Below are 14,892 nucleotides of genomic sequence, written 5' to 3'. Positions count from 1 at the left end.
AGCACCTCTCCAGGAAGCCTGTGCCAGGCTCTGACCACCTTCTACGTGAGGAAATGCTGCCCGGTACCCAGTCTGAGCCTCCCCTGATGCCCACAGCTTTGACAAGTTCCCTTGAGACATGAGGAGGAACTTCTTGAAGGCTGCTGGAGGCCTGCAGCAGGCTGCCCAGAGAGGCTGTGGAGTCTCCTTCTCTGGAGAACTTCCAAGCCCAGCTGGATGTGTTCCTGGGGGCCCTGCTCTGCCCTGGGTGCTCCTGCTCTGGCAGGGGACCTGCCCTGGATGATCTCCAGAGGTCCCTTCTAACCCCTACCTCTCTGAGAGCCATTCCCCGGGGGTTCCAGCACTAGAGCTGAGGGAGAGCTCAGCACCTCCCTCTCCCCCTCAGGGATGTTCTCACAGCCCCAGCAGGCTCCACTCTGTCCCAGCAGACCCCTGCCTTGGGAGGGCACAGTGAGGCTACTTCTCATCCTCCCCTTTGTTCCTTGGGAGCAGTGCCCAAGCCCAGCTGGCTCCAGCCTCCCCTCAGGGAGCTGTAGACAGCAAGGACTTCTCCCCTCAGCCTCCTCTTCTCCAGCATGAACACCCCCAGCTGCTCCTCCCCAGCCCTGTTCTGCAGCCCCCTCCCCAGCTCGGTTGCTGCTTGGTCTACGTGGAGGGGATGCCAGTCCCAGTAGCCCCCCAGCAGTGGGGTCCCTGAGAAGGAGCAGAGAAGTCCAGAGCAGTGCAGGTTAGGTTGAAGTCTGTTTATTGTGACAAGGCTGTTCTGGACATCAGGAACATCATTGCACTGACCCTGGCTGGGCACCCACCTGGGGTGGCCCAACCTCTGCTGTGCTCACAGCTCTGAGCCCCACCCGGGGACTGGGCTGCTCCAGCAGCCAGCAGCCCACGGCCTCGACAGAAAGAAGCCAAAGCAAGGGGTGAGGAGAGCTCTGCCACCCTCCTGGGCACCATCCAACCTCTGACCATTCCCCTGCAAGCGAGGGATGCTGCAGCCTGGCCCCAGCCTCCCCTTGGGGCTCAGCACAGCTTCACTCCGGCCAGCAGGGGCCCTGAGAAGGCAGCTCAGGGCCAGGCTGGGCTCCACAGCTCACTGGTTATGGGCACTGAAACAACCCCAGCCCCTGGCAGCCTCGCCAGGGGACTCAGGGGGAAGAGGGGGCTAAGAGGTGAAAGGAAAAGGGAGGGAAGTGTTGGAAAGAGAAACAGGGGAAAAGAAGAGGGGGAAAAGGATAGAAAGAGGGGGGAAAGGGAAAAAAGGAAAAAAAAGGGAAAAAAAAGAGGGGGAAGAAAGGGAAGCAGCAGCAGCAGCTCTTCCCGTGTCAGCTGGGCCCAAGCAGTGCTGCACAGGGCCCTGCAGACCCTTCCCCAGACAAGCTGAGGAGCAGGCTGAAAGGGCACACCCAGTGGTGTTCCTGGCACCTGGGGTGCCCAGCACAGCCCTGTGCCCGTGCCAGAGGTCCTCTTTCCAGCTGGGCAGGGCCTGGGTGTCTCCAGAGTCCTCCAGGCTGCAGCCCTGACCAGGGCCGAGCCGACCAGGGGCAGACTGGCCGTGGGTTGTGGCTCCCTTCCACAAGGTGCCCCTGGTGTGGCTCCTCCAGTCCCAGAAGTGCCCTCAGCAAGGCAGCTTCCAGGCACATTTGGCTCAGGTTCTGCTGTGGGGGGCACGGCCCCAGGCTGTGTCTGCAGGCAGGGCTGTGCTGGGGGCCATGCAGAGGTCACCCCTCCAAGCCCCGGGGTGCCAGCCCCAGCTTGAGTGCCTCGCAGCGGGGACGTGGAGACAACAAAGCAGCCAGGCCCATGGCCCCCAGAGGTGGCTCAGCAGCACAGGGGCTGAGGGCTGGCCCCAGCAGGACTCCCAGAAGACAAGGCAGCTGCTGTGCTGACAACACTCTGCACGCTGCAGCTCCAGCAGCTGCGGCCCAGGAGTGGCTTCAGGCCAGGTCATCCAAGTTGAGGGCAGGGAGAGGCTCTCTCCAGTAGCAGAAGGAGCTGAACTCGGGGCAGGGGAAGGCAGAGCTCTGCTCCTTGCTCAGCAGGGGGAAGAGGTGCTCCACCAGCTCGCTCAGCCTGTGGTACCTGCAGGAGACACCAGCACTCAGCAGGCTGCTCCTGCTCCACTGCAGCCAAGAGCAGCTGCAGGAGCTACAGCAGTGCAGCACTCTGCAGCTCTGCTGCCTCCTGCCACTTCACTTTGCCCTTGGAGGAGGTTCAGTCCAGCATCCAGAGCACTGCTCATGTCCTGTGTGCTCCAGAAGAGACCTCCTGGAGTTCAACCAGGGCAAATGCCCTGCCCTCCTGGCCCATATATGAGGAACTCCCTGCACAGCTGAGGGGGGACCTGCCAGGAAGCAGCTGCAAGGAGAAGGAGCTGGAAGTGCTGGGGGACAACAGAGACCCTGGGAGCCAGCAAAGGGCCCTGGTGGCCAAGAAGGCCAAAGGTGTCCTGGAGGACACGAAGAAGAGAGTGGCCAGCAGGGCAAGGGAGGTTCTCCTGCCCCTCTGCTCTGCCCTGGTCAGGCCACAGCTGCAGTGCTGGGGCCAGTGCTGTGCTCCCAGTCCCAGAGGGAGGCTGCAAAGCTGCTGACGGGCCTGGAGCAGCTCTGTGAGCAGCAGAGGCAGAGAGGTTGTGGAGTCTCCTTCTCTGGAGAGCTCCCAACCCCCCTGGGAACTGTGGTGCTGGGCAAGCTGCTGTGGGTGCCCTGCTGGAGCAGGGGTTGGGCTGGGTGGTCTGCAGGGGTCCCTTCCCAGCCCTCCACGCTGGGACCCCCCTGGTCAGAAGGGTTTTTCCCCTGAGCCCCCAGCCCCTCTGGTGCTCTTACGAGGACTTGTTGCCCTTGGTGCGCTCCTGGATCAGCTCCCCCTTGGGGTTCACAGTGAAGATCCTGCAGTCTGGGACCCCCACCTGCATGTAGGCGTAGACATCCTGCAAGCACAGACCCTGCTTCACCACACCCCCTCAGCATGCCTCTGGCCCCTTCTCCTCCCTCCCAGCAGCTCTGCCTCCAGGTGCCTGCCCCTGGCTTCCCCCCAAGCCCCGCAGCAGCTGCGGCCCTCCCCCAGCCCTGCTCTGCCTGCCTGGCCCCGGGGGCTCGGCTGGGACTCACGTTGGGCCTGTTGCCAAAGGCAGCATAGAAAGGCTGCTTGCTGGGGGCAAAGAGGTTCCTGATGTCGTTCAGACACTCAATCTTGAACTTCTCAGGCTTCTTCTCTATGACTTCCCTGCAAGCAAAGGGCAGCAGTCAGGCTCTGGGCCATGCCATGGTACCAGGTGACCCTGCTCCCCCCTCCCCTGGCACTCCCAGTCCCCTCCCTCTCTGATGCTGTACTTCCACAGGCACTGCTCAGAGGGCTCCCAGACCACCCAACACTCCCAGCTCTCCACCATCCATGGGACCACAGTGGTGAGGACCCCCCAGCTTTGGCTGCACTTCCTCAGCTGCTGTTCAGCCTGGAGAAGAGAAGGCTCCAGGGAGACCTTCTGGTGGCCTTCCAGTGTTGAAAGGGGGCTCCAGGAGAGCTGGGAGGGACTTGTGACAAGGAGTGACAGGACAAGGACTGATGGCTGTGGACTGGCAGAAGAGGGACTGACATGAGACAGGCAGAGGAACTTCTTCCCCAGGGGCTGGTGAGACACTGGGACAGGTTGCCTGGAGGAGCTGTGGAGGCTGCAAGGCTGGAAGTGTTCAAGGCCAGGCTGCATGAGACCTGGAGCCCTTAAGTTGTCCAGCAGGAGGTGTCCTTGCCCACGGCAGGGGCTGGGAACTGGAAGGTCCCCTCCAGCCCATCCCACCCTGTGACTCTCTGGAGCGCACCCCAGCTTGTTCCAGCTCCTGCCTGTGCCAAACAAGTGCAGAAGGCCTGCAGTGACCTCAGTGGACACTGTTGTCCTCCTCAGCCATCAGCAGTTACTCTCCCTCCAACCCTTTTCCTCTGCTAGCTCTGCCTCATCAAGTCCAAGTAGCCTGCAGCTGCTCCAAAGGCTCAGCTGAGCTGAACCATCTCAGGTGCACTCCCGAGATCATTCCTAGCAATCCCTGCTCCCCAGCCTGTCCTCTTCTCCCTCTCTCTTGGTAGCAGCAGTGCCCTACAGTCCGTGGAAGGCCAGCAGCAGGACCCAGCAGCAGCCAGCCATGGGCCAGGCCAGCAGACTGAGGCTGAGCCAGCAGAGAGAGCTGTGAGCCAGCAGAGAGGGACAGCACTGCCCAGCAAGGCAGCTGGCAGAGGCTGCAAGGGCTGCTCACAGCAAGCCCCTGAGCTGCTTACCTGTGCAAGGCAGAGAAGAGGCTGCTGGGGGACAGCATGAGGGGGCCCCTGGGCAGGATGGTGCCTTTGTCATTGACCCAGTGCAGGTAGCCTCTGGTCATGTCTGCCATGCCGATGGCACGCGCCGAGCAGTACAGGAACTTGTACCCATTCCTGGGGGGAAGCAGCAGCAGCTGAGGGCACAGCTGCTCTGCAGGCAGCACCAGGGCCTGGCACTGCCTCCAGGGACAGGCTGCCCACATCAACGGCCCAGCCTGGGGAACAGGGCAGAGCAGGGATGGGGACGCTCGGGTGCCACAGAGGAGGGGACTCGGCGCAGGGTTCAGCTGGGGCCACCTTGGCCTGACCCAGTTGGGGGACAGGTCCTGTCCAGGATCTCCAGCACAGGCTGCTGGGGGCCACACCTCCTGACCTGCTTCTTGGTCAGGCACTGGCACAGACTGCCCTGGGAGGTGGTGGAGTCCCCAGCCCTGGAGGTGTTCCAGGAAGCTGTGGCCATGGTGCCTGGGGGCATGGTTTGGTGCTGGGTTGATGCTGAACTCATGGAGAGGCCTTTCCCCACCCAGACAGCTCTGTGTCCTCTGCAGGCTGCTGGCACAAGTGGCAGCAGAGGGAAGGCTCCCCAAGCCCTCCTCTCTTCCTGCAGACTCTGGGGGTGCACTGCACAGCTCTGGGGGTGCACACAGGAGGCTGCAGGGCCTTCAAAGACTCCGTTCCCTCTGGCCAGCAATTCTAAACCTCCTCTGCCATGGGCACCTGCCCAGTAATTCCCCATCCCAGAGCCCCCTCCCTGCTCCACCAGCTTCACACTCACTCGTTGATGGAATGGTAGAGTTTGGCAATGCCCTGGTGAGTCCAGTCCTTGCCCAGCTGAGGGAGGATGTGTCCCAGAGCGTCAGACCTGAAAAGAGAGACAGCTGGAGCTAGGGAGGTGACCTCTGCAGGGACAACCACCACTGGGCATCTGATGGAGGATGGCAAGGCACAGAATCACCTCTGGAGGAGGTCCTCAAGATTTCAAGGAGCAGCAACTGCTCCAGAGGGGGCAGGAATGGAGCCATGCAGCCCAAGGCAGGCTGCAGGCCAAGCAGCACTAAGGAGCATTGGCACCTTCACCCTGTTCTCCTTCAAGCCCTTTTCTGGCCTGCTGCAAATCCAGGGCACATTAAAATCCAGGGCTTCTGCATGACTGCTAGGAGCATTTGGTCACACTATTTCCAGATTCCTGGAAAGCTTTGGGATGGAAGAGACCTTAAATATCCTCCGTTTCCAACCCAAACCCTTCCGGAACGTCCCTGGGCAGGGACACCTTGCCCGAGCCCAGGCTGCTCCAGGCCCCAGCCCAGCTGCAGGGCTGGCTGAGTGACAGCCCCAAATGGCAGGAGAGCAGAGTGGTGCTCACTTGGTGATGGTGCCATCAATGTCTGAGATGATGACCTTGTCATCCCAGTTCCAGAGGTAGATGGTCCCAGCGCAGCGGCAGGTGCCCTGGTACTGGGTGGTGATGCTGAAGACGACGTCGTTGGGGCCATCTCTGAGCTTCAGCTTTGCCTTTGGGAAGGAGAGAAGCTGACTTAGGATGGAATGTGCAGCACCACACCTCAGCTGACAACCTCCTCCTCCTCTGCTGTGAGGAGCTCAGCACAGGCTTCCACTCTGTGTCCTTTGTCCTGTCCCTGGGCACCACCAAACAGAGCCTGGCACCTTCATCCTGACACCCACTCCTCAGATATTGACAGACATTGCTCAGATCCCCTCTCAGCCTTCTCCTCTCCACACTAAACAGCCCCAGGGCTCTCAGCCTTTCTTCACAGCAGAGCTGTTCCAGTCCCTTCCTCATCCTCACAGCTCTCTGTCTGTATTGAACTGGGGAGCCCAGAACTGGACACAGCCTTGCAGGTGTGGTGTGAGCAGGGCAGAGCAGAGGGGCAGCAGAACCTCCTCAGCCTTGCTGGCAACACTTCTCTGGATGCACCCCAGGATGCCCTTGGCCCCCTTGACCACAAGGGCTCACTGCTGTCCACTAGCACTCCAAGGCCTTTCTCCATGGAGCTGGAGCCCCACCAGCCCCCACGGGGCCACAGCATGCAGCAGCATTCTCTGCTTGGTGGCTGCTGCCCACAGCACTGTCCTCAGGATGAGCACAGCTGTAGACAGCTGCAGAACCAACTCAAGGTAGAAGGTCCACCTGTCAGGGACAGAGGACCCCTCAGCACCCCAGGGAGCAGGAGGGCCACTCACTATTTGCTCTGAAGACAGCCTAAGGGACTTCTTGTAGGACGGAAGGTTCCCATGGAGGGAGTGCTCTGCTGGGGCAGAATCAAGCTTCAGGGATTCCTTCACCTCCTGGGAGGCTTCATCACTGGAAGAGTCATCTTCTGGAGGCCTGCCAGGACAGCAACCAGAGGAAACATGTAAGGACCTCACATCTGCAGCTCCCAAGGGTCACTTCCTAGAATCACAGCCTGGCTCAGGTGGGAAGGTACCTCAGAGCTCATCCACTGCAACCCCCTGCCATGGGCAGGGACACCTCCCACCACCAGCCCAGGCTGCTCAGGGCCTCATCCAGCCTGGCCTTGAACACCTCCAGGGAGTGGGCAGCCACAACCTCCCTGGGCAACCTGTGCCAGTGTCTCCCCACCCTCACTCTCAAGAATTTCTTCCTCCTCTCCAGTCTCAATCTGCCCTCTCCCAGCTCAAAGCCATTCCCCTCAGCCTGGCACTCCCAGCCCTTCTCAGAAGTCCCTCCCCAGCTCTCCTGGAGCCCCTTCAGGTACTGGAAGGCTGCTCTGAGGTCTCCTTGGAGCCTTCTCTTCTCCAGGCTGAACAGCCTCAACTCTCCCAGCTTCCCCCCACAGGGGAGGCTCTCCAGCCCTCTGGATCACCTCCTCTGGACACTCTCCAACAGCTCCAGGTCCTTCTTCACAGAATCACAGAATGTCAGGGGCTGGAAGGGACCTCCAGGGATCACCCAGTCCAACCCCCCTGCCAGAGCAGGATTGCCTATACCAGGTCACACAGGAACTCACCCAGGCAGGTCTTGAATATCTCCAGAGAGGGAGACTCCACAACCCCCCTGGGCAGCCTGTTCCAGTGTTCTGTCACCCTCACAGGGAAATAATTCTTCCTCCTGTTTCCATGGAACTTCCTATGCCTCAGCTTCCACCCATTGCCCCTTGTGCTGGCATTGGGCATCACCCAGCAGAGCCTGGCTCCAGCCTCTGGCACTTATCCTTTATTTACAAACATGAATGAGGCTCCTCCTCTCCAAGCTACAGAGCCCTCAGCTCCCTCAGGCTCTCCTCATGAGGAAGATGTTCCACTGCCTTCATCATTTTTGTGGCTCTGTCCTGGACCCTCTCAAGCAGTTCCCTGAGGTCCCTCTTGAACCAAGGGGCCCAGAACTGGACACAAGATTCTAGATGTGGCCTCACCAGGGCAGAGGGCCCCAGAGCTGGAGGCAGTGCTGCAGGTGGGGTCTGAGCAGAGCAGAGGGGCAGAATCCCCTCCCTGTGCTGCTGCTCTCCCTGCTCTGGATGCAGCTCAGCACACACTGCCTGCTGGGCTGCCAGGGACCAAGAGCAAGTCCTGCCTGACCAACCCAGCGGCTTCCTACCATGGGACAAGGGAAGAACAGCAGATGTCATCTGTCTGGGCTTCTCCAAAGCCCTGGGCACAGTGCCCACAGCAGCCTGCTCTCTGAGTTGGAGGTGTGGATTTGATGTGCAGTGGGGAAGGAATGGGTTGGGTGATGGCATCCAAGGGGTCAATGGCTCCTTGCCCAGACAGAGGTGGGTGACAAGTGGTGTCCCTCAGGGGTCTGTACTGGTCCCAGTGCTGTTCACTCTCCTCATCAGTGCTAAAGACTCTGAGACTGAGGCATCCTCAGCAAGTTGGCCCAAGCCAGCTACCTGAAGTTCAACAAGACCAAGTGCAAGGTCCTGCAGCTGGGTCAGGGCAATCTCAGGCACTGATGCAGGCTGAGCAGGGACTGGCTGGAGAGCAACCCTGAAGAAAGGCCTTGGGGGTCTGAGAAGCTCAACATGAGCCAGCAGTGAGCACTTGCAGCCCAGAGAGCCAACCAGAGCCTGGGCTGCAGCAAGAGAAGTGTGGCCAGCAGGGCCAGGGAGGTGATTCTCCTCCTCTGCTCCACTCTGCTGAGACCACACCTGGAGTACTGCATCCAGTTCTGGAGCCTCTATTGCAAGAAGGATCTGGAGATGCTGGAAGGTGTCCAGAGAAGGATGATCAGAGGGCTGGAGCTCCTCTCCTATGAGGACAGACTGAGAGAGTTTGGGCTGCTCAGTCTGGAGAAGAGAAGGCTCCCAGGAGACCTTCTTGTGGCCTTCCAGTATCTGAAGGGGGCTACAAGAAAGCTGGGGAGGGACTTTTGAGGGTGTCAGGGAGTGATAGGACTGGGGGGAGTGGAACAAAACTAGAAGTGGGGAGATTCAGATTGGATGTTAGGAAGAAGTTCTCCCCCATGAGGGTGGTGAGACACTGGCAGAGGTTGCCCAGGGAGGTGGTGGAAGCCTCATGCCTGGAGGTTTTTGCAGCCAGGCTGGATGTGGCTGTGAGCAACCTGCTGTAGTGTGAGGTGTCCCTGGGCGTGGCAGGGGGGTTGGAACTGGCTGAGCCTTGAGGTCCCTTCCAACCCTGACAGTTCTGTGATTCTGTGACACCCTTCAGTAGCTCAGAGGAAGCTCCCCACAGCAAATCCCTTCTCCTCCAGTAGAAAAGCAAAAGAATAGGGGAAAAAAAGGAGAGAAAAATACACTGAGTCCACAAAACTCTATTGTGCAGATTGGTGCCTGGGGTCTGACTGTGGTGCTGCTGCAGAGCTGAGGAGGTGACAGTGAAAGGCAGAGATTTGCTGTTAAAGGAGGTCTTCAGGACAGGACACACCTGCTAGTGACTTGCTCTTTGATAGTTGCTGGCAGCTCGTTTGCTCTCTGGGTCTCACTTTTCCCCTCTTTTGCCTCTGGTATCTAAAGCAGCACAACAATAAAAAGCAGGGAGTTTAAAGCCTTTTGAACTGACCCAGCTGAACCCACAGATCACCCCTCAGCCATCAAGAAACTCCTTCACATCTCAGCCCCACTCCTGCTGGAAATGATTTCACTGAGCATCATTAAAAAAGCTTTACTGGAGCATTTCCTTTCCTGCCCCAAGTTGAGAGCTGTGAGGTTAGCACCAGAAATGGACCTGAAAAGGAGCTGTTAGCCTCTAGGCCTAGAAAATCCACTTCTAAGGTTTAAAAAGCTGAATTTAGTCTACAATGAGTTGTCTCACTGCTCTGTGGAGCCATGCCTAAAACATGTTGAAGAGGAGCTCTGACAACTGCTGAAGGCTGAGAAGGAATTTTAATACAAGAAAATTTACTGAAGCAACACAAAAAATGTGGTAGTTAGGCCCAAATACAGAGAAGCAGCTGCGGCCCTGAGCAGCTCCCAGCTGTCAGTCAGTGACACACAGGTACCAGAGCAGCACTGAGGTGCTCCTGACAAATTTCAGGTTTGTCTTCTCTGAACAGCTGGGGAAAGGAAGCAAACCCCCATGGCAGGAGGCTGAGGTACCTGCTTGGTCATGCTCTCTCTCTTGCGCCAGAACCACCACCCTCCAGACTTCTTTGGCATCTTCTCTTTCACCCAGGACTCAATAGTGGCCTGAAAAATGAGGGGTAGTTTTAATTGGCATGAGAACAGCTGGGGTTACTGCAGCACAACCCTGCCCCCTCTGCTCTGCTCAGCCCCCCTGCAGTGCTGGGGCCAGCTCTGGAGCCCTCAGCACACCACAAGGCCACAGCAGTGCTAGCAGGGCTGGAAGCCCTCTGCTGTGAGGGCTGGGGCTCTTCAGTCTGGAGAAGAGAAGGCTCGGGGAGACCTTCTGGTGGCCTTCCAGCGTTGGAAGGGACTCCAGGAGAGCTGGGGAGGGACTTGTGACAAAGGCATGGAGTGACAGGACAAGGGGTCATGGCTGTTGACTGGCAGAAGCTGGATTGAGATGAGACAGGAGGAGGACACCACCAAGGGGTGGTGAGACACTGGGACAGGTTGCCTGGAGGAGCTGTGGAGGCTGCGAGGCTGGAGGTGTTCAAGGCCAGGCTGCATGAGGCCTGGAGCTCTTAAGGAGTCCAGTGGGAGGTGTCCTTGCCCACGGCAGGGGCTGGGAACTGCATGACCTGGAAGGTCCTTTCCAAGCCCAGCCCTCTCTGAACCCCCAGAGCTGTGTGCGCTTCCAGCTCTGCTTACCTTGGGCAGACTCTTCTGGAAGACCTGCAGGCTGAGGATCATGGGACCAGCCAGGGCCCAGTTGTAATACCTGTTGTAAACCAGGAGGGGTTACACAGGACACAGACTGCCTGCAGGGCAGCAGCTGCCAGGCTGCAAGCTGCCTTCTCCTGAGGGCAGCACCTGCTGGGTGCCAGCCATGGGCAGCAGGGTGCTGTGTGAGCAGAGCTGGGCTCATGGTGCACCTCACCGTAACCCCTGGCAGATTTGAATACACTTAGTGTATTTTTAATATCAACAGCTCAGCATCCCTTGGAGCCACTGAGCAAACCTCTCCTGAACTGACTGAACAATTCCCCTGGGGCTGAACTGGACACCATCCTCCAGCCCAAACCTCACTGCCTCTGAGAAGCAGATCCCTCAGACCCACACTGCTCTCCTTCAAGGGCAGATGAGGTCCTTCTAAGGAGCTCATTCCAAGGGAGAGAGCCCTTACCTGTTGTAAATCTTTATCACCAGGTTGGGGTTGTCTATGAGCCCAGGGTTCTCAGCAAACTCCTGGTAAGTGATGATGTGCTCCAGGAACTTCTCTGCAACAGAAGCAGACTGGAATTAAAAAATGGACAGACAAAGTCCCAAGAATCCCAGAATGGCTCAGGGTAGAAGGGAGCTCAGAGCTCATCTACCCCAACCTCTCCCCCACGGGCAGGGACACTTCTCAGCTAGACTCAGCTGCTGAAGGCCTCAAGTTGATTGCCCAAGCTGTCCTGATTAGCTTCTATCTAGGAAAATGGACAGCTCAGAGTCTTTGCTGACCTATCAGCCTTCTAGAATGTCTTCAGCCTGGAGAAGGCTCCAGGGAGACCTTCTGGTGGCCTTCAAGTTTTTGAAGGGGGCTCCATGAGAGCTGAAGAGGGACTTGGGACAAGAGCATGGAGTGACAGGACGAGGAGTGATGGCTTCCAACTGGAAGAAGCAGGACTGAGATGAGACATTGGGAAGAAATTCTTCCTCATGAAGGGGGTGAGGCACTGAGACAGGTTGCCCAGAAAAGTTGTGGAGGCTCAAGCCTAGAATTGTTCAAAGACAGGTTGGATGGGGCCTGGAGCAAGGAGTTGAGTAGGAAGTGTCCCTGCCCATGACAGGAGTTTGGAACTGGATGATCTGGAAGGTCCCTTAAAGGCCAGCCCAGTCTGTGATTATATGTTCATGAAGATGATGAGCTCCTAGGAGGCTCTCACAAATCTCAATTTCAATATTCAAGAGCATTCAGAGATGAGCAGCAGGTGAAAACCTCAAGGCCAGCACACACTGAGGTCAGGAAAGGCACAGCAGAGAGAACTGTGTGGCACAAGAAGTGAAGCTTTCCAATTGCTTAAAAACCTAAACCAGCAGAAAGCTGCTGGGGCAGCGGGAAGACCGAGAATGGGGAAGGTCTGCGTAGGACTGAGCAGGCACAAAAGCAGCTGGCCAGGGCTGCACGTCCCAAAGGAGAGCCAGCTTCTCCAGAAGGCACCCAGAGGTGTGGGCTGGAGGACAGGCCGTGCTGCCCACCTGGCAGCCGGGGTCGGGTAGGAGGGAGCCGTGGCACTCCGCAGCACAGCAGGGCAGAGCTGTGCACCTACCGTGTGAGATCTGCCCCTGCTCGCTGAAGCCGCCGCACAGGGACAGGGTGACGTCGGGCAGGTCCATGGCCGAGTCCGACAGGCACTCAGTGCCACTGTCCGCGGCCGCGCTGCCCACCGACTGCGGAGACTGCCAGCCCGACAGCGGCTCCGGCTCCGGCTCGCTGCGGGGGGACAGAGGGCACCGGAAATGAACAGAGCGGAACGGGAAATACACAGAGGGGAAGGGGAAATGCACAGAGGGGCACGGGAAATGAACAGAGGGGAAGGGGAAATGAACAGAGGGGCACGGGAAATAAAAAAAAACAGAGGGGCACGGGAAATAAAAAAAACAGAGGGGAACGGGAAATAAAAAAAACAGAGGGGAAGGGGAAATGAACAGAAGATAACCGGAAAAAAACAGAGGGGCACGGGAAATGAACAGAGGGGCACGGGAAATGAACAGAGGGGCACGGGAAATGAACAGAGGATAACCGGAAAAAAAGAGAGGGGCACGGGAAATGAAGAGAGGGGCACGGGAAATGAACAGAGGGGCACGGGAAATACACAGAGGGGCACGGGAAATACACAGAGGGGCACGGGAAATGAACAGAGCGGAACGGGAAATGACCAGAGGGGCACGGGAAATGAACAGAGGGGCACCGGAAATGAACAGAGCGGAACGGGAAATGAACAGAGCGGAACGGGAAATGAACAGAGCGGAACGGGAAATACACAGAGGGGCACGGAAAATAAACAGAGGGGCACCGGAAATACACAGAGGGGCACCGGAAATACACAGAGGGGCACGGGAAATGAACAGAGGGGCACGGGAAATACACAGAGGGGCACGGGAAATACACAGAGGGGCACGGGAAATAAACACAGGGGCACGGGAAATACACAGAGGGGCACGGGAAATGAACAGAGGGGCACCGGAAATGAACAGAGGGGCACCGGAAATGAACAGAGGGGCACGGGAAATGAGCAGAGGGGCACCGGAAATGACCAGAGGGGCACGGGAAATGAACAGTGGGGCACCGGAAATAAACAGAGGGGAAGGGGAAATGAACAGAGGGGAAGGGGAAATACACAGAGGGGCACGGGAAATACACAGAGGGGCACCGGAAATACACAGAGGGGCACGGGAAATACACAGAGGGGCACGGGAAATGACCAGAGGGGCACGGGAAATGACCAGAGGGGAAGGGGAAATGAACAGAGGGGCACGGGAAATGAACAGAGGGGCACGGGAAATGACCAGAGGGGCACCGGATATGAACAGAGCGGAACGGGAAATGAACAGAGGGGCACGGGAAATACACAGAGGGGCACCGGAAATGAACAGAGGGGCACCGGAAATGAACAGAGGGGAAGGGGAAATGACCAGAGGGGAAGGGGAAATGAACAGAGGGGCACGGGAAATGAACAGAGGGGCAGGGGAAATGACCAGAGGGGAAGGGGAAATGACCAGAGGGGAAGGGGAAATGACCAGAGGGGAAGGGGAAATGAACAGAGGGGCACGGGAAATGAACAGAGGGGCACGGGAAATAAACAGAGGGGCACCGGAAATAAACAGAGGGGCACCGGAAATAAACAGAGGGGCACGGGAAATACACAGAGGGGCACGGGAAATACACAGAGGGGCACCGGAAATGAACAGAGCGGAACGGGAAATGAACAGAGCGGAACGGGAAATGAACAGAGCGGAACGGGAAATACACAGAGCGGAACGGGAAATACACAGAGCGGAACGGAAAATAAACAGAGGGGCACCGGAAATACACAGAGGGGCACCGGAAATACACAGAGGGGCACCGGAAATACACAGGGGGGCACCGGAAATACACAGGGGGGCACGGGAAATACACAGGGGGGCACGGGAAATACACAGGGGGGCACGGGAAATGAACAGAGGGGCACGGGAAATGAACAGTGGGGCACCGGAAATGAACAGAGGGGAAGGGGAAATGAACAGAGGGGAAGGGGAAATGAACAGAGGGGCACGGGAAATACACAGAGGGGCACGGGAAATACACAGAGGGGCACGGGAAATACACAGAGGGGAAGGGGAAATGAACAGAGGGGCACGGGAAATGAACAGAGGGGCACGGGAAATGAACAGAGGGGCACGGGAAATGAACAGAGGGGCACGGGAAATGAGCAGAGGGGCACGGGAAATGAACAGAGGGGCACGGGAAATAGCAGAGGGGCACGGGAAATACGCAGAGGGGCACGGGAAATGAGCAGAGGGGCACGGGAAATGAGCAGAGGGGCACGGGAAATGAGCAGAGCGGAACGGGAAATGAACAGAGGGGAAGGGGAAATGAACAGAGGGGAAGGGGAAATGAGCAGAGGGGCACGGGAAATGAGCAGAGGGGCACCGGAAATACACAGAGGGGCACGGGAAATGAGCAGAGGGGCACGGGAAATGAGCAGATGGGCACGGGAAATGAGCAGAGGGGCACGGGAAATGAGCAGAGCGGAACGGGAAATGAGCAGAGGGGAAGGGGAAATGAACAGAGGGGAAGGGGAAATGAACAGAGGGGAAGGGGAAATGAACAGAGGGGAAGGGGAAATACACAGAGGGGCACCGGAAATGAACAGAGGGGCACGGGAAGGATGTGGGGGGGAGCAGAGGGGAAAGGGAAGGGGGAAAAAGGAGGGAAAGGGGAGAGCAAGGCAGGGAACAAGAATAAGAGGGAAAGGGAAGGGGGCATGGAGGAGAGGCAAATATAAGGGAAAAGGAAGGGAGTGTGGGGGAGAGGGAAGGGGGCAAAAAAGGAGGGAAG

General features: G+C 58.1%; 1 protein-coding gene across 4 annotated transcripts in view; it reads right to left on the bottom strand.

Moving 5' to 3' along the window:
* Positions 1 to 746: 746 nt before the first annotated feature.
* Positions 747 to 14,892, bottom strand: part of LPIN2 (lipin 2) — a 28,455-nt gene continuing 14,309 nt past the window's right edge. For all 4 annotated transcript variants that reach the window (XM_054381903.1, XM_054381904.1, XM_054381906.1 and 1 more), the window contains 12 exons: positions 12,122 to 12,285; positions 10,993 to 11,086; positions 10,518 to 10,587; positions 9,843 to 9,932; positions 9,172 to 9,254; positions 6,508 to 6,652; positions 5,669 to 5,817; positions 5,081 to 5,167; positions 4,267 to 4,419; positions 3,108 to 3,222; positions 2,823 to 2,926; positions 747 to 2,079 (listed from right to left, as the gene is read on the bottom strand). In XM_054381903.1, coding sequence (XP_054237878.1) covers positions 1,935 to 2,079; positions 2,823 to 2,926; positions 3,108 to 3,222; positions 4,267 to 4,419; positions 5,081 to 5,167; positions 5,669 to 5,817; positions 6,508 to 6,652; positions 9,172 to 9,254; positions 9,843 to 9,932; positions 10,518 to 10,587; positions 10,993 to 11,086; positions 12,122 to 12,285 — 1,399 coding nt within the window. In that variant the 3' untranslated portion in view covers positions 747 to 1,934. The remainder of the gene's footprint in view (positions 2,080 to 2,822; positions 2,927 to 3,107; positions 3,223 to 4,266; positions 4,420 to 5,080; positions 5,168 to 5,668; positions 5,818 to 6,507; positions 6,653 to 9,171; positions 9,255 to 9,842; positions 9,933 to 10,517; positions 10,588 to 10,992; positions 11,087 to 12,121; positions 12,286 to 14,892) is intronic.

The sequence above is a fragment of the Indicator indicator genome, chromosome 6, assembly GCF_027791375.1.
Source record: "Indicator indicator isolate 239-I01 chromosome 6, UM_Iind_1.1, whole genome shotgun sequence".
Classification (NCBI taxonomy): Eukaryota; Metazoa; Chordata; class Aves; order Piciformes; family Indicatoridae; genus Indicator; species Indicator indicator.
The sequence above is the reverse complement of the archived record's forward strand: the minus strand, read 5'-3'. Positions and strand labels throughout refer to the sequence as shown.